Raw genomic sequence first — 24,095 nt, 5'->3', positions numbered from 1 at the left:
CCCCCCCTTTTCCCTGGTAACCACCGATCAGATCTCCTTCTCAATAAGGAATTTTGTCACTTTTGCTCACTGCTATATCCCCAACACCAAGGACAGTGTGTGGCACATGGTAAGCATGCAATAAAAATTTGTTTGTTGAAGGAATAAATGAATATAGTGCACTCTTTGGAAGTTTGAGCAACATTTAACAAAAATAATTCAAACATTTGTTGGGTGGCTAAAGTGTGTTCTTCAAATTCAAAGTGGTGAATTTTGGGGGCAGGGATTGGATGAATTCTACAAGTATGCTTTGCATTCATCTGACATTTCGTGTGGGGTTTTTTTGATATCTCAGCAACTAATGCTTCATGAGAGTATCACATAACCTGGACTTCACAGAACTAGGTCCTCTGAAGTGTGAATCACCCTAAGCCTGACAAACTTCAATTAAATTAATGTGTCTCTTGTTTCCACAGGGCATTCGATGTTTTTTTTTTTTTAGGATGTTTACAGGAATTAGCCTTGCATTGAACTTCCTTGTATCCTCCATAGCATCTTGCATAGTGTTATGCATGGAGACATCAACAGCAAATAGTTGTAGAATGAGTGAAGGAAAGAATGAAGAAAGGAATGAGTTGAATCTACCCTAGTAGCAGGTGAATTTAGATTATTGTCCTAAGGTACTTGAAATAAATAGACAACCATGAATCTAACACTACCTCACATTTGCTCTGGTAACTGAAGTAGAAGATATTGAGGGTTTTGGCAATATGAGTTACGTGTTCTTCAAGTTTTTCTGTCTTTCTTTTTCTTTCATTTTTCTTTTAACTGAACAGAACTTCCAGGACTTTGTGAAGGCTGTGCTGCTTTCCAGGGCACTATATTGGGGGAAAACTGTTTGTAAACATCATCAAATGTTATTCCTTTCAGAATTAAAAAATCACAGCAATTATCTTAGAACACAATGATTTCATTAAATTATTGGACCAGGTAACTTAAGAGGAAAAAAAGACAGGATCATGCCTGTGACTAATAACCCCAGAATTCTCTACATCAAAAAGAATGCCTAGTGGAGATAAAGATGACGATGAGTCCAATAGGAAGATATTTAAAGTACACACTGGCCTTGTTATTTTTGGAACAGAGAAAAATAAGAAATAATTGAATTGTAATGGAAAATCAAGCACCTGTTGTTTTAATGCCCTTTATGAAAAAAAAGAGATAAAGAGTAAGGGCAAAAATTGGTAAGGCACAGGGAAAAGGGAGGGTGGGGGGAGGGCACAAAGGGGGAAGAGGTGTACCCACAACATGACTAACAATAGTGTACAACTGAAAGCTCACAAGGTTGTAATCTATCATAACATTAATAAAAAAATAAATAAAAAATAAAATAAAATTTAAAAAAATGTGTGTTCAAAGGGGATTTTTTTAGCATTAACTTTTTATCATCAGAACGGAAACTGTCACAGGGAAAAATGTCACCTCATCTACTTTCAGCCCTGAAACTGGAAACTTAAAAGTCATAGGTCAAAATAAATTCTTAAATTGCTTTTACAATTTCTATAATTTATTGTTATTATTTGCAGTGTTGCTGTAGGTGAAAATGGGTAGCTAAGTCACAGTTTCAAAGATAAGAAGTAGAGATACAGAAAAGGTGGAACTACCAATGACAAAGCTCTCAGAATGCTTGGTTTTGAAACGTGGGCACTGAGGGTTGAATTGAAAAAGCTAGGACCTAAAAGGTAAAACTTTCTGCACCTCTTGATAGCCTCAGATATTCCCAGCAGGTTTTTGAAAATAAAGAGCTATATCCCTGATATCATTTACTGTCTATGATCAATGTACAGTTAGGGGTCTGTGGGATCCAATCTTGGAATTTGCCTGACCTGAAGCACAGCCCCAGATAGTAAACCTCAGATTGTACTTTCACCATTCAAATAAGCCCATGTTTGTTTATTCTTTGAAAAACAATCAAACTGTTTTCGTGTGAGTCAAGAGACCATCCTTAGAATATCTGATGTCCAGGGCAGAAAGAGACCACTGCAATAAGCAAAACCGATTGATGCTATAAGAAATTAGCAGCTGAATGGGGAAGCCCTGAATAAGGTGCTTGCAGGCATTGCAATACTGTAGGTGAAGGTGGGATTCAGTAAGACAAGGTCCAATAAATCTCAAAGTTCTTGGTGATGTTAGTTCAGCCCAAGATTATGTGAGAAGTAACTCCAAATTGTTCTCTATTCCCAATGAATAGATTTGAGAAGTAACTCCAAGTTGGTGTCTATGCTCAATGAATAGATTTGTCTTTGTGTTTCCTTACTTTATTGCACATTTTGAGGTGAAAAAGTAAGGGTATATGTAGAGTGTACCAATGTTTTCTCATTTCTCCCTAGATTACCAATAAAAGCAAAGAGTCCACATGGGCCTTAATTCACAGTGTGAGTGATGCTTTTTCTGGCTGGTTGTTGATGCTACTTATTGGGCTTTTATCAGGTATGGTAAACTATGTTAGTTTTCTAAACAAATCTCCTAAAATTGTGGCGTGCCTCTCCCCCAAGTCATGAACCGAGTTGAGCGTTTGCTTTATTGTTTTCCTATGTGACATGAATTACTGGTGGACCTTTTGGAAGCTTGATGTCCCCATCCATAAAGGGGTACTAATACCTGCATCTCCTTCCTTAAGTAAGTGAGATGAAATGAGGGAATGCATTTAAATGCATTTGTATGCTATAAAGTATTTTATCCATTTTAGGATGCTGCCTTTTGGTGCTGGTCTTGAAGAAGAACTCCTCTGTTGGAGACAGTTTTTTTAAAAAAAAAAAAAAACACATACTGCATGGGGTTTAGGAGAGAAGATGTAGAAGAGGACTTCCTGAGAGATTTTTGTAGCTATTTCTTAAACATCTACTCTCTCGTTTGGTGGTAAAGAAAAGCATGTAAGATATGGCTCATACCCTCAAGGAGCTTATAATCTCATTCTTTCATGGTGGCTGAGGAGTGGGATGGTACCACCATTTCCTGTCATCTTCATCAACCTCCCAAGTCACTCCAGTCTAACTAGGATTAGTACATATGCTATGCAAATATAGCTTTAAATCAAATTCCCGAGCAGGCTTCCTCTCCTATGGGAGAAGCAGAAAGCCAAGAATACCAGGAAGAGATGCTAAGAGTTGTACATTATGGCATTAAAAGATGGGACTAGGAAGATCTGGAATATGGAGCTAAAATAGAAGTCAGGTGGGAAACCTGGAGCTGGATGGGATGAAATGGCAGTTAATAGCAACAGGCTTTAGTTTGTGGCTACCTGGATCTGAATCCCAGCCCTTTGCTAATTTTGTGACTTTTGACAAGTTTCTTAACCCTTGGAAGCTGTAGTTTACTGATCTGTAAAATGGGGATAATAAGAGTACCTATATTATACATTCGTTGTGAGGATTAAATGAGATACAGCACACATAGCACTCAGCACAGTGCCCAGTTATTAACGATGCTGCTGCTGCTGTTACATAGCGATAATTCATGAGCCATGGAGTATAAGATGATTGCTGCAAATGAGGAATGGCTCATCCATAGCTGGGTTTTCAAAGATTATCTAGGGCAGGGGTCAGCAAGCTTTTTCTGTAAAGGGCCAGATAGTAAATATTTTAGGATTTCTGGGCCACATGGTCTTGTAGCGGGAAAGCAGCCGCAGCCGTAGACAATAGGTAAACAAATGAGTGGGGCTGTGACCAAGAGAAACTTTTATTTACAAACATAGAGGCAGATTTGACCCTCGGGCCATAGTTTGCCAACCTGTGGTCCAGAGTATTAACACTGCTCCTTCTGGCTCACACAGTATAGAGCTGGCTAATAATAGGCTGGGTGGTCTGTAATGCCAAGTATTGCAGAGAGGCTGAAGAGAAGGAAGAGGGCTGAGAATGAGTTATATAGTTTAGCAGTTAGGAGAATACCAATGATCTTGAAAAACCATCTCAGGTAAATATTAGGAGCCAGATTTCAAGGGGAAGCAACCAGTATAGAGGTTCTGGAGGTATTTGGTGGTCACTGGAAGGAGAGAAGGGACAGAAGCTTAGAATGGTAACAGGGACAGGGGAAGGCATTTTATTCTTTAGGGTAGGGGAAACTTGGTAAAATTTGTAACCAGGGAAGAAAGAGCCAATTGGAAAAAGAAGGAGGAGAAGTAGAAGTCGAAGGGAAGATAGAATTGAGGGTACCAGTGTTGGGTAGAATATGACATGCACACGTGGAACCACCAGAGAACAAGCCAAACTCTCTAACATCATGTTAAATTTCTGAATCCAGACAATAAGTGCAGTAAGATTTAGAAGGAAGAGAAGGTGGAGGCCGGAGTGGCCAAGAGTAGGTGTCAAACAATGTGTTAGATTTGACTAGGTTATTCAAGTATGTAAATAACCTGTGTTAACACTTTTAGCACCTACCAAAACATACACATGACATGGCCTCCAGCCTGTTGGAATATAGGTGTAATATCCTCAACTTTTTAATGTATTTCTTGTCACTAGGTGGTCAGTGAATATTTTTCTTTCCCTCATACACACAGGGTATTTTGTATTTTAAGCATCGGAGAGCAACAATAGAGGCAGTGTGTCTGAATTCAGGAACAGTCTGGGAATTCAGGGGCTGTGAATTTTATGATGTCTTTGCTATTTCCCTACAGCACAATTCTAGACCATTTAATTTCTTTATGCCAGAGTTTCTTGGTCTGGACTACAGAAATGATGAGAAGGCCAGAATCAAAAGTACTATAACTGTCTGAACTCTATCAGTCTACTAACCATAGTGCATAAGTCCCCAGTTCACTATTCATTTTCTCATAATTTCCTTTGATGTATGTTCTGTGTATAATATTGTTTGCTCCTTCCCACTAAGAAAGCCTCAGAATGTTCACATCCTAGACTCAGGAGACTTCAACATGTCTACAGCTTCCTCTAACCTTCCACGTACATCACAGTTTGTGCTTTTATAGATTCGGTTCCCTTAGCCTAGAACGCCTTCCTGCCAGCAGCTCAGATTCCCTTGTCCATGGAGAAAAATCGCTATTAGGACTGAGCCCTTCTCCCCATAGTCTTCAGCTCCCCTCAGCAAGCCATCTCAAATAAATATCATATAATATTCTTCAATGTGGGAAATTCACATTTTCTCAATCTTATGTATATAGTGAGAATAAAATAATCTTTAATAAACTTAACGGTCTTTATGGATCAGTATTCATCAACTCTCAGTCAAAGCAGAGTCTTTGCCACGTAAATCAGCTAACAGTCAAATCCACTTGCCCCTTGCTCCCATCCAACCACATTGCACTGCCCTAAGATTGCCCTATATAGAAATTCCACAGACACGGTGTTTAATGCCGACGATGTTTTGTTTTTTTCCCCTCCTGAACAGGTATTTAATGTTAAAATAGGTGGAATATATGAGAGATTATGGGTGAAAATCAAGCAGACAGACAACTAGAAAAAAGTTGCAGATGGAATGGGAAAGCATACGCTTGTCCGTTATTTTAATTCTTCTTCCCTCGTTTTCTTTGACAACTTTGGCCTTTCCTTTCCTCCCCTCAAATCAGGTTCCCTAGCTGGCTTGATAGACATTTCTGCTCATTGGATGACAGACTTAAAAGAAGGTATATGCACAGGGGGATTATGGTTTAACCATGAACACTGTTGCTGGAACTCCGAGCATGTCACCTTTGAAGACAGAGACAAATGTCCAGAGTGGAATAGCTGGTCCCAGCTTATCATCAGCACGGACGAGGTAATGTGTAGCGGGGATTTCTGAACCACTGACTTTTATTCTTACATTTACTTCATTTCTTATGCTGTACTTGTGGCAACTGTGGGATCTTCCCCTATTTTCCTTTTCATGAAAAGGGGAACCAATGCCAGCTGTCTTTCTCTGTGGTTTAAGTGTAGCCCTATTTTCATCTCTTTTGGCATGTGGAATTGTTTGATGCTTACGCAATGACTTAAAATTTTTGTTTTAAATTTTGTTTTAAACAAGCCTAGTATTTCTTCTTGGTTGTTAGTACACAGTGTAACTGAATCTATCTTTCTCTAATAATTTCAGTAGAAATGTCAGAGCCAGCCAACAGGTAAGCTATTTCTAACAAAGGATGGAGTGGGTTAAAAATGTGTTTATCATATAGACTCCAAAAGTAATTTTTCCCTGAGCATTACCTTACAACATTCAAAAAATTATGATACTTTCTATATCAAAAGAACAAAAACCCAGGAATAAAATTGCCCCAGTCTCATTTTGAGATTAAATCAATGCTTTCATTTGTCCAATTTGAAATGAACATTTGTTCAAATGTTTTCATTTGATTTCATTGTCTTCTAGCCTATGGTTTTCAATGCAAAAGTAATGTTGTTTTTCAGCTCCTTACCTTTCTATTACCACTCAGTTGTACGTTAGATCTCTCCTACTAAAAACACACAAAACAAAATAATTCTCAATTCCCAATTCTACTCTGACTTCTACCAACTAAAACAGGTACCCTCTTGGCTCACTGCCCATCCACTCTATTAGTGAAGTGAAGGGGACAAGACTAGGATATATGTTTGTACTTTTAAAATTTATTTTTATACCTACTTTGGTCCACGGTTTGAAATGGCACACAGAATCAGTCAAGGGGAAAGAAGGATAGGAAAATAATAAAGTCAGGAATAAGAGTGTTTAAGTACACATATGACTATGCATATTGACTTGGGGAAAGAGTTCAGTAAAAGGAGTAGATCCATACTACATGTGAGGGAGGGTTGAAGTCTATGCTTTTCAAACTGAGATAAGGACAGCGTGCCAGAGGGTAGGTGAAACCACGGGGCAAACGCTATGTACCTTCCCAGAATATCAGTTTTTCCTGAATATTTGGAAGAATTTTTTTAAAAAAATTACATTTAATTAAAAAGGATTGCAAAATTCCCATGTTTGTTAAGATAAAACATAATCTCTATTTCAACTCTACTCCTGGGTACCCCACCCCTTATCCTCTCTCCTAGATTAGGAGTACTTGGGTAGAAAAGTTTGAGAAGCCCTGGAATTTAGGGTGAGTCTGTGTGTGTATGTGTATGAGATTCCCTTGCTTTTTTTTTGACTCTTGTATTTTTGGAGTAATTACAGATTCACAGGAAGTTGCAAAACAAGGTACAGGGAGGTCCCCCCCATATATCCTTCACCCAGCCTCCCCCAACGGTAACATCTTATGTAACTATAGTACAATAGCAAAACAAGGAAATTGACATTGGTACAATCCACAGACCTTATTTCACCAGTTTTACGGGCATAGATGTGTGTGTGTGTGTGTGTGTGTGTGTGTGTGTGTGTGTAGTTCTCTGAAGTTTTATCACATGTGTAGATTTATGTAACCACCACCACAATCAAGATAGAGAACTATTGTTCCATCACCACAAAGCCCCCCTTATAGCTCTGTGTGTGTGTGTGTGTGTGTGTGTGTGTTTGTGTTTGTGTTCCAACCATAACTTTCAAACTGGAGCTTGAGATTTACTCAAGTGACACATTTCTCTGGCTCTCCTCTTTATGAATCAAATCCTTGCTTGGGGGAAGAGCTTTCTAGGTTTTAAGAAGAGTTCTCCTGCCAAGAATTTGGCCTCCTGGTCTCTGCCTCTAGCCAGGTTCAGCTGCTTTCTCTTTCACTCCCTTCCCCTCTTTGTTTCCTACTTCTGGAGGCTTCTTCCTCCGTAGCTACATTTGAAAGACCAAGAGAAAGCAATTATTTGTTCCTCTGAGGGACTAAGATAATGGAAAACCTGTGTCAAAATTATAACTCAGAAAAAAACCTGAGCATTTTAGTTCTCCTAGTTTAGCTCGGTGAATTATTTTAATAATGTTTATGTTTTAAAAAGTCAAAAGTCCATTGAATTTTGTGTTTTGTGTAATTTGAGTGAGTTTCAACTTCTAATATTTCAATCAGCGAGCATAACCTCCTAATGTTCAAAATACCTTTTTTGGAAGGCGTAACTATTTGCAAGCCCTTTGATGTTGGTGAATCCTTATTAGTGTTCAAAATTAGATTTGTTTTCTGGCAAACTTCATTATCACTGGGGGATAGTCTTAAAAGTATATTTTCTCCATTAAAAAAAATAGCTCTTGCTGTTTTATTCTTGGGGATATCTGGCATCTCACGGGCTTAGTTTTATGGCCAGAGGCTGAAACTTTCTACCGTACTTGTTGCTGAGTCTGTGGTAGAAAAATTCTCTCATAGATGTGGTCGTTCTCTACAGAACTTAATTGTGTATTTTAAGAAAAACACTCAGGAATTTTAGACACTATAATCTCCTGGGAGAATCTGACATCAAAGTAGGTAGCTAGCCGCTCTTCACTTGAAATGTGTAATAGCCAGTATTCAGCCATTCCGATGAAAGAGCTGTTAAGACTTAATAAAATTGACATAGAATCGTATATATTTGACTACAACACCAATGAAAGCGCTCATATAGAAAGTGAATTCGCTTCAGGGTTCTGTTTGCTCTTTGTTCTTGTCCATCCTTCGAAGCTGCTGTCATTTTACTTTGTGTGTACCAAAGCCTCCTACTTTTAGTAGCAAGCGGCTGACTGTTTCAGTAGTTGCTTTGCTGACTATCTGGAAGGTACATCTTCAGCAGTTTAATAATGGTGTTTTTCTTTCTGACTCTCTCTCCTGAAAACCCATTACTGAGAAGAGCTGCATGCCTCACTGAGGCTGTCTGGGCTAAAAGAAGTTTCTTTCTTTTTTCCCTGTTCCAGGGAGCCTTTGCCTACATAGTCAATTACTTCATGTACGTCCTCTGGGCTCTCCTGTTTGCCTTCCTTGCTGTATCTCTTGTCAAGGTGTTTGCGCCTTATGCCTGTGGCTCTGGAATCCCTGAGGTGAGTCTCTAAAATGGCTTATAAATGGTAACAATAATGAATCCTTTTTGGTTAAAATCCTTTAATATGTGTTGCAGCGTATAGCACAATGTGGATGTTAAATAGGATCGGACCCTGAGGCAATCTCGGGCCTCTCTAGGTCTGCCCTCAAGTCTCCTCCCAGCCTGGGCCATGTGGACATTAAAGGGAGGCGATTCCAAGCCTCCTGAGGGGTTCCTGGTGAGCCAGGCCCCTGAGGACCTCCCCAACTCCCTACCCAAGAAGTTCCCAGGGTAGAGCCTAAGATTCTGGCCTGAAAAAGGAGTGGTATCGTCAACTTTGTTAGGGCAAAAGCTCTAAAACTATTTTGCTACATTTCCAAGAATATGAGTTGGGCTAGAAGGAGGGTGATTACAACCCTGTTTTTAACTACTTTTGGTTTAGATTGCTTGACATTGACTGAAACCACTGAGATTTTAGGTTACCCGGATGACCTTGCCCCTCTCTGTTTCCTGAGCAAGCCATAGTTACAAAGTTCTTTGGCAGAGAATCAAGGCTATACTAGCTTGTAAAAATGTAAGTAAGGACAACACCCTCCCTCTCTGCCTCCTCTTTGCCATATACACACTCTCATACTTACCATACTCCCTTGCCCAGCTATCACATGGCCAAAGAAAAGGAATGTGAAAGCTTAAAGAACAGCTTTTGCCTTCTTGGGGTCCTGGGCTCCCTCCCAAACTGGGATCACTGTAAGTTAAGCATTTACATGTCACTTGTTCAAAAGGTGCAGTTTTCATAGTGAGGTCCAGATTGTTGCTTCTTAGCCTTGTTTACTTGCTTGGTCTATATTCAATCTCTCTGTGTTTGACCTGCAGATAAAAACTATCTTGAGTGGTTTCATTATTAGGGGCTATTTGGGTAAGTGGACCCTGATTATCAAAACCATCACATTGGTGCTGGCAGTGTCATCTGGCTTGAGCCTGGGCAAAGAGGGTCCCCTAGTGCACGTGGCTTGCTGCTGTGGGAACATCCTGTGCCACTGCTTCAACAAGTACAGGAAGAATGAAGCCAAGCGCAGAGAGGTAATAACAAATGGCCTTAATAGTCTCTTTTTTAGTGAGACCATAAATGGTGCAATCTTAGGGATGAGAATTTGAGAATTCTGCCAATGTTAATGCAGATAACCCTTTGACCCAGCAGTTCCACTTCTGGGAATTTATCCTACAGCCATCCTAGCATGGGTGTGCACAAAGCTGTGTGGGGATAGTCAGTGCAGCATTCGCCAACATAGTGAAAAACGGAATCAAAATGTCCATCAACAGGGGACTGATTGCACAATATTCTGTTCATACTATAGAATACTATGCAACCATGAAAAAGAATGAGATAGCCCTATATATACTGGCATGGAATGATGGCTATAAATTCATTGAATTTCAAAAGGCAATTTCGGAATAATGTGTATAGTATAATTCAATTAATGTTTTCTAAAAGTGTGTATATATGCACCTAGTAAGAAAATGTCTGGAAAGTGGTTTTACCCCAAACTGTTAAAAATGTCTGCCTCTGGTGAGTGGGAAAGTGAGGTGGTGGTAAAGGAGAAATAAGGACTTTTAAAATTATATATAATCCTATGCTAGTGTGCGCTGTTTCTATTACAAAATAGGTTACAAAAATAGTACAAGATTGTTTTAAGTTGTTTATTCCTGCGAGGGAATATAAATTCAGCCTGTGTTTCGGATGCCAGCTTTTTTAATCTTTTATTTCTATCTAACACTGCCCTGAATTAGTTTCTCTCTGTGTTGGATCTCTCTCTGCCTTCTGCTTCAGCTCCGCTACATTAGTCCCACTGCAGCATCTCTGTGGTTGTTCTCATGTTTATGCAGTTGTTAATGCATATTATTTTGAGGAGGAAGAGCATTTTTTAAAAATTGTTCCGAGTCATTGGTTACTTTTGTCCTGCTATAATTAAGGACTTAGAAAAACAATGCTTCTTGCTCTATTTTCCCTGAATTACAAAGAAATCACATATAGAATGGGTCAAGACCGGGGTCGTTCCATTAGAAAAGACTTTTCACAAAATTGGAACCTACTGATTTATTCTGAAACAAAACCAAACCAAATTAACCATAAGACCCAGACAGAAACTCAAAGATGTTGAAATTTCAAATATGGAGTACATTTTGATAGTTTAAGGAGGAGGGTTCCTGGCAGGAGAGGAAGGCTAGCAGGAGGAAGAGAGGCGAAATCTGAGTAGGTTTAGCTACCTGTCTAACGGTGGAGGGACGTAAACGCAGTATTAAATTCGTGAGGTTGTCAGACAGGAATAATGTACAATAGAAGCTAAAGAGTTGAAAAAAAAAACAATTTTAACTGGCAAGAGTAAAGTGTTGATTGTTGCTGGTTTTGCCTGGGTAGAGGTGAATCAAAACTCAGCATACAGTTTGCTTTCAAAGTAAATATGAATTGAACTTCATTTTTGATGAACTGGATATGGAGCATGTAAACTTTTTTTTTTTTAATGTTTAGTAACCACTAACCTTCCTTTTAAAAATGTGATTGAAGATAGGAAAGGGGCATTATTCTATCGCTAATTTTGACTTTTGGATTGTAGGTCTTGTCGGCTGCAGCAGCAGCTGGTGTGTCTGTAGCCTTTGGGGCACCTATCGGCGGAGTATTATTCAGCCTAGAAGAGGTAACTACTTTTAACTGTCTGTAGAGCATGCATGTGCGCATGCTTGTGTGTCAGGAATTCTAGCCAGCGTCTCTGTACACGGCAGTCCTGACGTGTTCTGCCCAACACAGTGCTTTACCGTGCGACCAGAGATCTCTGGGCAGTTTTCATCCTCAACTCTAATTTCTGCAGCACCAGCTTTTGACTCAAAATAGTTTCTGCATATTGATTGAGTTTACTTTCTCACCTTCTCTCTCATAGGTCAGCTACTATTTTCCCCTCAAAACATTGTGGCGTTCGTTCTTTGCTGCCTTGGTGGCAGCGTTTACTCTACGCTCTATCAATCCGTTTGGGAACAGCCGCCTGGTCCTGTTTTACGTGGAGTTTCACACCCCATGGCATCTCTTTGAGCTTGTGCCATTTATTCTGCTGGGCATATTTGGTGGTCTGTGGGGAGCTCTGTTTATCCGCACAAACATTGCCTGGTGTCGGAAGCGTAAGACCACCCAGTTGGGCAAGTATCCTGTCGTAGAGGTACTCGTCGTGACAGCCATCACTGCCATCCTGGCTTTCCCCAATGAATACACCCGTATGAGCACCAGTGAGCTCATTTCTGAGCTGTTTAATGACTGTGGCCTTCTGGACTCCTCCAAGCTCTGTGATTATGAGAACCGTTTCAACACAAGCAAGGGGGGTGAACTGCCCGACAGACCAGCTGGTGTGGGAGTCTACAGTGCCATGTGGCAGCTGGCCTTGACGCTTATACTGAAAATTATCATTACTATATTCACCTTTGGCATGAAGGTGAGGAGATTCTTTTGGTACTCGGTGGATGTGTGTGTGGCTGTGGGTTTGGAGGGCAAAGCCAAGATATCATACAATCCTCATAGCTCATGTGACACTTCCAACTTCACCCAATGGTGTCCCCTACCCCCAAAAGCCATTTTTACCCCCACATGTCCTCATAACTTCGTAGACAGTTGTATCTCTATCTAAAATTGTCCGAGCCTAGTTTTGGGCCAAATGCAAACCTCAGTGATGAGATTTTAAGTAGAAATGTTTTCTCCTTTTCTGTGGAAAACATATTTTGCCCCTCAAAAAGGATGGTGAGGTATTTATTGCAGTGCATTTTATATGAAAAGAATATCTGACCAACACAGTGTTGGTCTTTATAGGGTGGATTTAGAGTTTACCAATAAAGCAGAATAATAGGTCGAACCAAATGAAATTGCCGATATTCACCCATTTTGATCGCCAAGATAGCAATTTCATATGTATCGACCCGATGTGAGGCGAAAGATATTCTTCACAGTTGGTATCAATGTCCAGTGATCAAGAGCTTTGCAGGTGATCCTAAATATTTAAACTGTCAAAAGGAGGCATCACACCAGTGAGTTTTATTTTCAGTACCCCTTATCATTTCCATCATTCAGAAGAAACCAGAAAGGAAATGTTGTTAAGGTATTTTCTTCCTCCTTCGTAGGTCTTCATTTGTTTCTTTTCTTTAGCACCCCACTACCAAGTTATCTCCCTTTATTCTCTAAGGAAACAGAGATTTAAACCAGCAACTCAGCAACTCAGTTTGGGCAGTACTGTAGTCTCTGAGATGGTGTCATCCATCCCCCTCAATACCGTGGAAAGTTTTGCAGTGCTTCTTAAGTTAATTTTCACCTTGTGGCTTCATTCTTTCATTTAAAGTAAATTTACAGACCATCAGACCTCCACAGATTCAAATGTTTTCCAAAATCAAACAAGCTATTTTAAAATAATCTGCTGTTTTGTTTATCCATGCCATCATTTCCCTGTCTTAGCACAGAAAATTGAGAATTCACTATAGTCTCCTAGGAGTCAAAAGCAGAGCGGGGAGACAGGTGACGCTTCCTTTTTGGGATAGTCATGCGACCATGGTCACTACTTCATTTAAAAAACTTAATTATTTAATCTTCCTTTATGCTTTTACAAAATAAACTGAAACCTCATGTGCCATCCTTTTTGTGTGAGCAATGGGTTAAGATTCAATACTGGAAAGTGGTTACGAGCATTGCATTTAAACCCAGCACCAGTATTTACTAAATCTTGGCCTTAGGTGAGTTACTTGACTTCTCCAATCCTTGTGTTCTTTGCGATTTGGGAATAGTAACACCCACCTCCTGGGGTAGTTGTAAAGAACCAATGAAATCTTATGTGTAGAGCATCCAGCATAGAACACAGCAGATAGCTAATAAAGGGTAGTTGTCGTTGATAAGAATTCACAATTGGGGAAAATGTCTGCATGTATGAGAAACTCCATCTATTTTCCTTTTTCTTTGGGAAAGGCTTAATTTCTGCCTCCAGTTCTGTGTTGGTCTGGAGAGTTCAGGCTCTTGCCTGATGGACCCCGAATCAGGGTAAGATTCTTTGCAGTCGTACTTGCCTGCACGTCCCAGAGAACCTCTAGTGCCTGTAGTGTTACACAAATCTGTACAGCCACTTGCTAGCATAGTGCACAGTTAAATTGTCATTGGCCTATTCGCTTCGCGGAGAGTCAATCCTCTAGCCCTTACCATATGCCAAGCAATCACATCATTTCTCACTAACCATCTATTGCTTTCTCTTTGCAGATCCCTTCTGGCCTCTTTATTCCTAGCATGGCTGTTGGTGCTATAGCAGGTCGACTCTTAGGAGTAGGAATGGAACAACTGGCTTATTACCACCATGACTGGGCCATCTTCAATAGCTGGTGTAGTCAAGGAGCTGATTGCATCACCCCCGGCCTTTATGCCATGGTTGGGGCTGCAGCCTGCTTAGGTGAGTAATTAGTTTGCATTGATTTCAAAGAAGTTGCTACCTAAATGACGTAATAAGGAAGAGTGATATTAAACACAATTGACTGCAGATTATTTTTAACGACCATCCATTTCCTGTTAGGTTTGCCATTTCTCAAGTGCTTTAAGAAAGCATTCTTTACCATGTATCTACATTCCTCCCTCTTGAGAGGGAGGAATTCTTCTCTCAAATTTCATCAAATTGAGGAAATAATCAGAAATTTGAACAAAGATATCTGCATAAGAATGTTCCTCATGGTATTATTTATAATAGCAAAAAATTGGAATCAACCTACATGTGCACAGGAAGGGACTGGTTAAATAAATTATGGTACATCCATATAATGCTATACTATGCAGCCATTGAATGCAATGTTAATATGTTTAACATCTTTAAGTACGATATTAAGTGAATTGGTAATAGTACATAAAATGTTCCCTACATAAAGTGGGAGGAAAAGGCATGGTGGTGAATTAAACATGTAATATGAGCTCACCTGTGTAAAGACGTACATTTTTGTATAGTAGAAGACTTGAAAAAGTCACTCACAAGTTTTACTCTGCATATTTCTAGGCAGCGAGCTGATGGATAGTGACTTTCTTTTACATAGTTTTTAAAAAAATATTTTCTGAATTGTCCACACTGGGCCTGCATGTCCCAGAGAACCTCTTGTCCTTGTAGTGTTACACAAATGGTGGATATCTCCTGCAATTACTTTTATAATTAGGGGGGAAAAGCAACAGATAAAGGCAAAAAGAAGACGACTAGGGAAGCCTCCGTACTTTTGTAGATGTTGTTTTGGGAAAGCGGACTCGCCCGCTGCAAACTGACTTTAAACGCGGTTGCTGGGCTCTGTGCGGTTATGAGCGAGACCTCCTTTTAGCAATGCTTCTGGTAAGTAAGCTTTTCCTGAATGGGGCCTGTGACAGGCCCATAATTGTAGCGAATCCTGTGCTTTTCCTGCCTTCAGTATCCTGTGTCTGTTTTTTTGCAGGCGGGGTGACTCGGATGACTGTTTCTCTTGTTGTCATAATGTTTGAGCTAACTGGTGGCTTGGAATACATTGTGCCTCTGATGGCTGCAGCCATGACAAGCAAGTGGGTGGCAGATGCTCTTGGGCGGGAGGGCATCTATGATGCCCACATCCGTCTCAATGGATACCCCTTTCTTGAAGCCAAAGAAGAGTTTGCTCATAAGACCCTGGCAATGGATGTGATGAAGCCCCGGAGAAATGATCCTTTGTTGACTGTCCTTACTCAGGACAGTATGACTGTGGAAGATGTAGAGAGCATAATCAGTGAAACCACTTACAGTGGCTTCCCAGTGGTGGTGTCCCGGGAATCCCAAAGACTTGTAGGTTTCGTCCTCCGAAGAGATCTCATTATTTCAATTGGTAAGGATTTCAGAAAGGGGATAATCGAATCCACTATGCAAATAAATAAATATATGTGAAATGAAGAAAGACAGAGGAAAGAGGGGACTAGTTGGGGGCCAGAAGAATAGAACTAGCACTTCTATTTTCAACTTTTTTTTCTACTTTTCAAATAGAAAATGCTCGGAAAAAACAGGATGGAGTTGTGAGCACTTCCGTCATTTATTTCACTGAGCATTCTCCTCCAATGCCACCATACACCCCACCCACCCTAAAGCTTCGGAACATCCTGGATCTCAGCCCTTTCACTGTGACTGACCTTACACCCATGGAGATCGTAGTGGATATCTTCCGAAAGCTGGGACTGCGGCAGTGCCTGGTTACACACAATGGGTGAGAACTCTTTGGTGAAGGCAAATTGGTTGGTGGGAGAAAAAATAATGTAGAGAGATAAAGAAGGAAGGAGAACCCAATTCAAATGAACATTAGTAGGACTTACAGGTCTTTTTGAAGTTCTGAGATGAAAATGGAAGTGTTTCTTTTATCGTCATAATTAATAGAAAAGGAGTTTGGGGAAGAATGGGTGTTTGAGGGATGTGAACTGCTGGTTGCACACTATAAATAACTCAGTTCCTCCCCCACAAAAGAAACAGCTGTGTTCTTATGAGCAGGCAGCACTGACATTGTAATGCTATTAGGTAGTATAAGTGTAGTATTTGATTCTTACAATACCCTCATTATTATTATTTGAGGATGAGAAAACCAAGTTTGAGTGAGGTTTAAAGATTTATACAAGGGCTCTCAGTTAATATATAGTAGAGACAGGCTTTAAATGCAAGCTTTCTGATTCCCAAGGCCAAGACTCTTTCTTTCTGGGATATTTCTTATCCAGTAAAGGAAACCCTGCTATTTTTATTGGAAAAGAAGGGAGGCTGGGGAGAAGGGTGGATTTTTTTCTGAACATGGTATGTTAATCCAGCAATTATATAAGAATTTCACCCTCTAAAGTTTCTAAATGGTGTAACAGATGTCCTGCAGGATTTAAATCAGTAAGGGGACTTTCCCTAACCGAGTCATTCAACACTTACTGAATCCCTACTTCATGTAAGAAGGTATTCCACTGCACTCTGGGAAACACAGCAATGAGTAAGACCCTCCTCTGCCCTCCAGGAGTGTGCAGTGTTGGAGGGAAGCTAAGAATACACAAGCGGGGCTAGCACAGCAGCAAACAGGACAATTGCACAGAACGTGCTGGTGCTGGGAGGAGGGCACAGTTATTGCTGGCTTGTAGGATCAAGGAAGGTGTTCTAGAGGAGGGACGTTTGAGCTGGGTTGCAAAAGGTAAGTAAGATTCGTATATGTAGAGAAGAATATTTAAACCAGAGGAAATAGCAGGATCTGAGACTCAGAGCTAGAAAAGCTTGGAGCATGTTTAGGAACCGTGCATTGTCCCATTTGCCTGTTACACGTAACCTAGTCCTGTTAGCTCGTCATTCTGTAAGTACAGATAGTGTTCCAAGACGAAGTGGAAAAGGACTGAGGAGGGAAAGTGTCACCTTTGAGAATGTTATTTTAACTCCATGTTTATTTTTGTTTTGTTGTCTTGTTTTGTCTTTTAGGCGATTGCTTGGAATCATTACGAAAAAGGATGTGCTAAAGCATATAGCACAGATGGCGAACCAAGATCCTGATTCCATTCTCTTCAACTAGAATCACAGGGTTGTGCTGAATATAAACAGGAAGGACATTGCAGACCATGGATAGATTTTATTAACTGGGTACCCAAAACACATTTCCCATGTTTGGAGGGTGAAGTTATATTAGCGTGTTGTCTCTTTCCTACAAGTTAACCAGTTGCACTACATAATCTCTGGAAATTAATCTTCTCTTTAGGAGAAAATACAGTTAGGCTTCTGTGATATTGCATTAGGAAGATTTCTTGAAAGAGTAAAGCAAGATTGCTATGGTTTAATTTTTTCTTTTTTTTAAAGATTTTTTTTTAATTTAAAACATAATTGTTAGCCAGTATGCAATCACTGAAAACTATGCAAGAAAAATTCCAACCGTCCTGACTTATAGCCTGCAGGAAACTCATGAAAAAGTCACTTTTTTGGACTCTAACTGTCATTGGTGGAAGATGAAGTGTAAACTAAGGGGCTTTGCTTTTCCAGCCACGGGAAGGAAAGCCAGAAGGAAAATAGTAATGGTATTTTCCAGACTGTGAAAATTCAGTTCAAATGTTATCTTGTTCCTGTTACAACATTTAGCATTATTAGTTTGTGTGTGTGTGTGTATGTTAATTTTAATATCTGATTATAAGACAATGCTGCTTTGGTTAATCTCCTCTAAATGAATTTAGAGAGGTTGCCTTTTATAGCTTGCTTGTTCCTGGTACTCTTTTGAAGTGCACAAAGATAAGTTGTAGAACTTTCTCCTTATCCGCACAAAGGGTAATTTTCCAGATGGTATTTGTTAGCTAGTAGACAAAGACTTTGCTATGAATTTGTTAGTGGCAAGAAATGATTTCTCCAGCTTCGTTGAAACAAATGATTAGAAAAGTTCTAAGCAAAGTCAGTGACTAGGAATTTCACATTTTTGTGAGGTCCCAACTAATCCTCTTACCCAGATGCCACCTCCACGAGTGATGGTGCTTTAGGCTTCTGGAATATGTAAAAATAGTAAAGGGAACCAAGTCTGGACTGCATACTGGTCAAGCAGGGAAGATTCCGAGCTGTATCCGCATTCTCATGCATTCCTTCATAAAGACCGCCAGTACTAAAATAACTGGGCACTCATGCCTCCTCCCATGAGTACATATAACAGACCAGTGTTGTCCCCATGAACATGAATTTAGGCTGGGGGTACTTTCAAATATATTCAAGGCATTGGAACAGGATAGGCAGCTGTGACTCCCTCGAGGCTCCTTAGACTTCTAGATAAAAGGTAGAACCATCCTAAGATCCAGGGATGTGAACAAGGCCTGGTGACACCAAAGGTGCTTGTATCCAATTGAAAAGGTGCCTCTCTCAATTTCCTACCCCCTTTACTGCAGTAGAACATGTCACACTAGAGAGACACCTGGTGGAATTGCAGAGCCGCCCCCATCATTCCGGCTGCTGCTTCATTGCTGAATTTCATCCATATGCAGTTGTTCCCCCTCCATTTTTTTCCCTCCCCCAACTCCTCAGTCCTGAGTCCCCTCTTTGAAATTGAGCACTCTGCTTGGTCAATCATTCCTGTTACAAGAAATAACTCCCAGGGCTAGTTAAATTGTAAACCAAGGCTCAGCAGTCTCATGGCATCTGGACCAGAGGTAGCACACAGCCCTTTGCTTTGCTCTGCAGCACAGTTGCGGATGTCTTGCCTCCAACTCCATGCCGATGCCCACAGCAGTGAGACTTAACTGCCAGGGGAGAGAGTTCAGCCTGTCCCATTTTACAAGTCTGTTCCCAGCACTTCCCGCCGTCCTTCCAGCCTGGAATCAGCAGTCCCTTGGCATATCCTCCCCTACCTTCTACCTCCCTGCCCTAAATACCTCAGTGTACCTTATTTTACCAGTTGCCGATCCCTGTTCTAGGATGTTTTACTCCTATTCTTATCCTTCCAAAATCTGAAATTCTTTCCTTGCCCAGAACTGGGTAGCCAAGTCTTATTTTGATTGTTATCTTTCAAATATCAAGGCAGTCAACAGAGTTTCTCCTTTTAAGTATACCACTCTAGCATTTTAACGAAAAAGGAAAAACTCTCTAAGTTATATCATAGTCATGACTCAGTAACTTTACATCTTTTGTCCCTTCCATGCCACTGATTCCCTCACACGAGATGAAGCTATTTGCCTGACCACCCCTGTGTATTGTGTGGAAGTCAAAGTTCTTATCTGTATATTTCTGGTTCACTACGTATCTTTTCTTATTAGCTGCCCAACTAAAGTTTGCAAAACAGGAAATGTTAGTATTTCTGGTATGTGATGACAATGAAAGGGTTGGTCACATTTCATAGTGTAGCAGCAATATGGAGGGTGTCTAAGTTTGCCTTTATGTTTCTTCTAGGCTCTGTTTTTTATTTTAGACAGATGAGCCAGTGTTAAGGTGCTACTTCAGAGAATAAATTCAAGAAATCAGATAACACTGTGCCAAGGTATACTTTCTAGATGCTAAGCACCATTTGGCCCTCCGGAGAATAATATCCCTTCGATACCTCACTCCTGATAAATCTCATTCATTAACCTCAGCTTCTCAGGAATTGTTGTAACTCGTATGCTAAAAGTAGCTGTAGTGTAAGGTATCTATTATATGTCCAATCCTATGGTTTGGCTCAAAGGTTGGCTAGTTGTGGCTAGAGTTCTCTGCTAGATTGCTTGCTCAGCACCTTAACACTCAGAGTTTCTTGTCTTGAGGTAAAGGAAAATGTTCTTTCTGCCATTGCCAGTTCATCAGTTGGACATACTTAACCAACAAACAAAGCTGATATAGGGAGGTCTGTCAGTAGCCTCAAATGGCCACATACTTCAAGGGCAAATAATCTGTGATTTAAGAATGGATATGAGTTGCGACTAGTCTATCTTAGAGTTAAAAAAATTGCCTCACACAAGGGAAGGATTTACGAAAGAATGCCAATAAATGCTTCAAGAGAGTAGGATTTTCCAAGGAAAACTATCTGGTAGACATCCAGCCATAAAAGGAGTGAGAGTCTATAGATTTGTAAAAGTCTAACTGCTATATTTTGTATCTTCAGATTTTCAAAGTACAGAATGAAGGAAGCTGAAATAGTTAATGCAAGATTAGTTATACCATTGGAGGGAAGAAACGGGAGACTGAAAATGCAAAATAATGGCCACTTTCAAGATCGTTTCTATTTGGATGTTTGTTAGACGCTCTCCTCTTTTCTGGCTCCAGTGTCCTTCTGGCTCAGCCCAGCTGTGGAGTAGAGGTGGTATGATCCACAGAACAGATATCCTCTGGTGGATAATCTGACATTGACAATACTTTGGATTTGCCAGCTGGCAGAGCAAACGAATAATTTGTTTTGGCACCCGAGGCTGAATCTGAACGCTTTACAGGAAGAGCAGAGCACAGTATAAATTTCTCTGGCAAGTCTTCAGTTATGTTTGAACATGAGAATGATAAAGTAATGAGGACTTAGTGTGGTCTAAGGCTACAAAGTAATTCTCAACCGTGATCTTATGAACCCGTCAGGTGTGGGGGAAGCAAATATGTTTTTAAAAACTTAGCATGCAGTAGAGTCCATCATGCAAAATAATCATTGCTGTGTGTTTCAATCACCTGGCCCGGTTGGGTCTTGATCTTGGTTTGTTTTGTTAGGTGATGAGTAGGAAGGTGAACGTGTTACCCCACAGTATCTTTTGGTTTTGTTTTTTAATAAATCACAGAGTGCAGTTTTTGGAGTTTTTAATAATTGATAGGGAAGACAGAATTGAGAATTTGAAATGGCCAGTGTGTTTTATATTACCAAAGTACTTACTGATGATTGACCACGTTGTATTGCGAGGAATCAGTTTACCTTCGCTGGATTAGAGCCAAATGCAGGCCACCCATCAGTTCAGAGAAAGCAGGAGAGCATCTTTCATAGTGCTACGTAGAGGGTTGAGCTCTTGAAAACCCTGAGAAAAATTAGAGATTTAGAAAGGAAATGAGAGGTAGAATATTGAGTACTTAAAAAAAAAAGTCTAAGTAAGTGGTCTGAACTTAAGTGTCCTAAAGCCTTGATATTTTTTAACCACCTCTGGGATTGCCTGGATTCCCTTTGGAGAGGGAATGAAAAGTTCTGACAGTGGAAAAGCCCTAGTAGGAAAATACGTGAGTGAGTTCATGTACGATGGTGGGAGGAATGCCATCCCACACCCCAAGCCATACATTCTGGCATTTAAGAACTGCTTGATCGTGTGCCTCAAGGGGAGAAAAAGTCACGTAGTTTCCCAGAGACCAGGCTTTCCAAGCAATGGAGAGGCTCAAAGCAGCATTCAGCTAGAGGCCATTCATCTTCTCCTTTTATGGAGAAGGCTGACCCGAGACAAGACATCTGCTCATGAAGGAGGGCCGTGTCTACTGCCATTGCCTAAATGATAAGCTTTAGGTAGATAGTCTTGCATTTTGATAGCAAAATATTTTTTTAAATCTATATTTTTAGCGTCCTTAGTATGTACTTATTGAATATTAAAAAGAAAAAGGTGTGGGTTTCTCAGATCAGAGCTCAGGGAGCTGTGTAAATTCGACGTGAAGTCGGTCTAGTGGCCCTGTGGTCACCACTCCACTTTGCTCTGCCTCAATTTCAGTTGTTTGCTCCAAGGAGAGTTCTTGGAACAGTAGGTGTTAGCGTCTTCACCTTACTCCCCAGGTGTTTGCTGGCCACAGTCTCATTTCTAACATCTGAATCTGGGAAAAGTTTTGAAGTGATGTAGGGAACAAAACTGCTTTTTCCACCATGTAGTCTGATTTTGCCAAATCACCCAAGAAAGTATACGATGTGTGGAGTGTGCGTTTCTTGGATGGGACCTATCTGGTCACCCAGCTCAATCCCACAGTCATAAATTCCTACCTCTAAGTTCCTGCCAAAGGCTCTCCAGCCTCTGTGTGCACTCGTTGAATGAATGCCTTGCCTAAAGTTTGGCCTTTTAAGGAGAAATGGCATGTGATGGTATAAACATATGAGGGTTTAAAAAAATGATCTCTGCCTCTCCTTCTCTCCTTCTCTCTTCCCCCCCCCCCTTTCTGTCTTTCTCCTTCTCTTCTGCTTCCCCATGCGCTAAATTCAATTTTTTCTCGGTTGTTACAAGCATATTGCTTTGAATGTGGACCTTGGGTGAGGGAGAGGATCATTCTAAAAATAGAGAATGGAAGATACTTCTGAGTTGATAGGGCCAACAGGACTTTGCTCCACTGTAGAGGCTGAAGCCAACGGTATTTGTTGAGACTGTCGAGGGCTTTAGCATCTCATTGCAGACATATGAAGTATTCATTGCTAAACCATATTAGTATCTACTAGTCCAATTCTGTTGAAAGTCAAAGGCAGTCTAGGATTTGGTGAGTGAAATGCCATCTGGCAAAGTGGGGTGGCGAGGGTGGCCTGAGATGGTCTTATCAGGGGGGGAACGTTCAGCCTCATTTTCATTTGAGTGTACCTCAAAGCATATGGTCCTTCACGAGTGCTCCTTTTCGCTCCTCCATTTCACTTTATCCTTTCTTCTCTCTCCTTTCTCTCCCATTGTCCTGCCTTTTTAGTACTCAGCTTTTTTTATAAGTATTTACTATTTTATTATATATTTCGTCCTTTGGGACTGTGTAATGACTAAGAATTAATTTCATTCTAGATAGAAAATGATGTGTTTTTAATATTTTGTTCTCTTAAACTGTCTTTTGAAGCTATGCTGCTAACCAGGTACAGGCCAGAAGGGAGTTGGGCCTGACAGACAACACCCTAGTCTTGTCACCTAAGGATGACACTTATGTCATCATGGTCACTCTTCTTCATTTGACCAAGGCCAGCCTCCTGCTCTTACCTCTGTCCATTCATTTCTGGCTATGGGAAAAATACCACCTGTTGGGTGAGCCGATGAGGCCAGGAGGATCAGAGGGGCCAGGTCCCGCTCATGGGCCACTGTATGAATATCTGTAATAAGCTCATTTGTAGGGCCGGCTCCAGGTGCAGTAGCCAAAGAAAACCTGTCTGTCTGGACATTTTAGTTCTAAAGAGTTGGTAAAAGTTCAGCTGAAGCTAATGTATAGACATCAGCAGTAGCTAGGCATCCAGAAACTAGCGTCAACCAAAGCTAAGAGAGCCTGAGTTTCCACAGGAAGCTTGGTGCTGAGCTGTTCAGAGCAATTATTTATCTGAGTGTTGCCAACCCTTTAGTCATGCTTTCTTAGCTTTATTCTAACTTTTAGAGATGTTGGTTCCTGTTCATAGGTACAGCCTGTACCAAAGCTGTGGCTCACTGCTCATTTCATTCTGCTCCCTGGTCATGCATAGCAACATAGTCTAAAAAGGAAGACATGGGCTGGGGAGTTAGGAGACCTGGTTTCTATTTCCTATGCTTCTACTAACTAGCCTCGAGATCTTAACCGCTCTGTGCCTCAGTGTTCCCATCTGCAAAATGGGGATAGTGTTAATTGCCCTACCTACCTCACAGGGTTGTTGTGAGGATAAACTGAGAGAATGAATGGAAAGTACTTTGACAAGTAAGTGCTATGCAAATTGTAAGAAATGGAAACAATCATGTTAAAGGCAATGGAATGGACATTGGCAGAAGGGTTAATGGGATTGTCCAGCCCTTTCTCTGTGTGGCTTAAACCCAGGTCACCATTGCTTTATACATTTTCACTTAGCACAGATTTGTAATTATGCATGTAATAAAGCACAGCCTTATCCAACTGGTGTCTGGTGTGTTTT

At 40.6% G+C, this 24,095-nt stretch overlaps 1 protein-coding gene across 3 annotated transcripts in view; it reads left to right on the top strand.

Annotated features, from left to right (window-relative positions):
• Positions 1 to 24,076, top strand: part of CLCN5 (chloride voltage-gated channel 5) — a 143,195-nt gene extending 119,119 nt beyond the window's left edge. For all 3 annotated transcript variants that reach the window (XM_046673205.1, XM_046673206.1, XM_046673207.1), the window contains 10 exons: positions 2,370 to 2,469; positions 5,561 to 5,748; positions 8,737 to 8,859; positions 9,714 to 9,920; positions 11,453 to 11,533; positions 11,774 to 12,316; positions 14,113 to 14,299; positions 15,312 to 15,710; positions 15,866 to 16,082; positions 17,309 to 24,076. In XM_046673205.1, coding sequence (XP_046529161.1) covers positions 2,370 to 2,469; positions 5,561 to 5,748; positions 8,737 to 8,859; positions 9,714 to 9,920; positions 11,453 to 11,533; positions 11,774 to 12,316; positions 14,113 to 14,299; positions 15,312 to 15,710; positions 15,866 to 16,082; positions 17,309 to 17,399 — 2,136 coding nt within the window. In that variant the 3' untranslated portion in view covers positions 17,400 to 24,076. The remainder of the gene's footprint in view (positions 1 to 2,369; positions 2,470 to 5,560; positions 5,749 to 8,736; positions 8,860 to 9,713; positions 9,921 to 11,452; positions 11,534 to 11,773; positions 12,317 to 14,112; positions 14,300 to 15,311; positions 15,711 to 15,865; positions 16,083 to 17,308) is intronic.
• Positions 24,077 to 24,095: the final 19 nt, after the last annotated feature.

The sequence above is a fragment of the Equus quagga genome, chromosome 10 (genome assembly GCF_021613505.1).
Source record: "Equus quagga isolate Etosha38 chromosome 10, UCLA_HA_Equagga_1.0, whole genome shotgun sequence".
NCBI lineage: Eukaryota > Metazoa > Chordata > Mammalia > Perissodactyla > Equidae > Equus > Equus quagga.
Note: the sequence above shows the minus strand (reverse complement) of the source record. Positions and strands in the feature narration are given on the sequence as shown.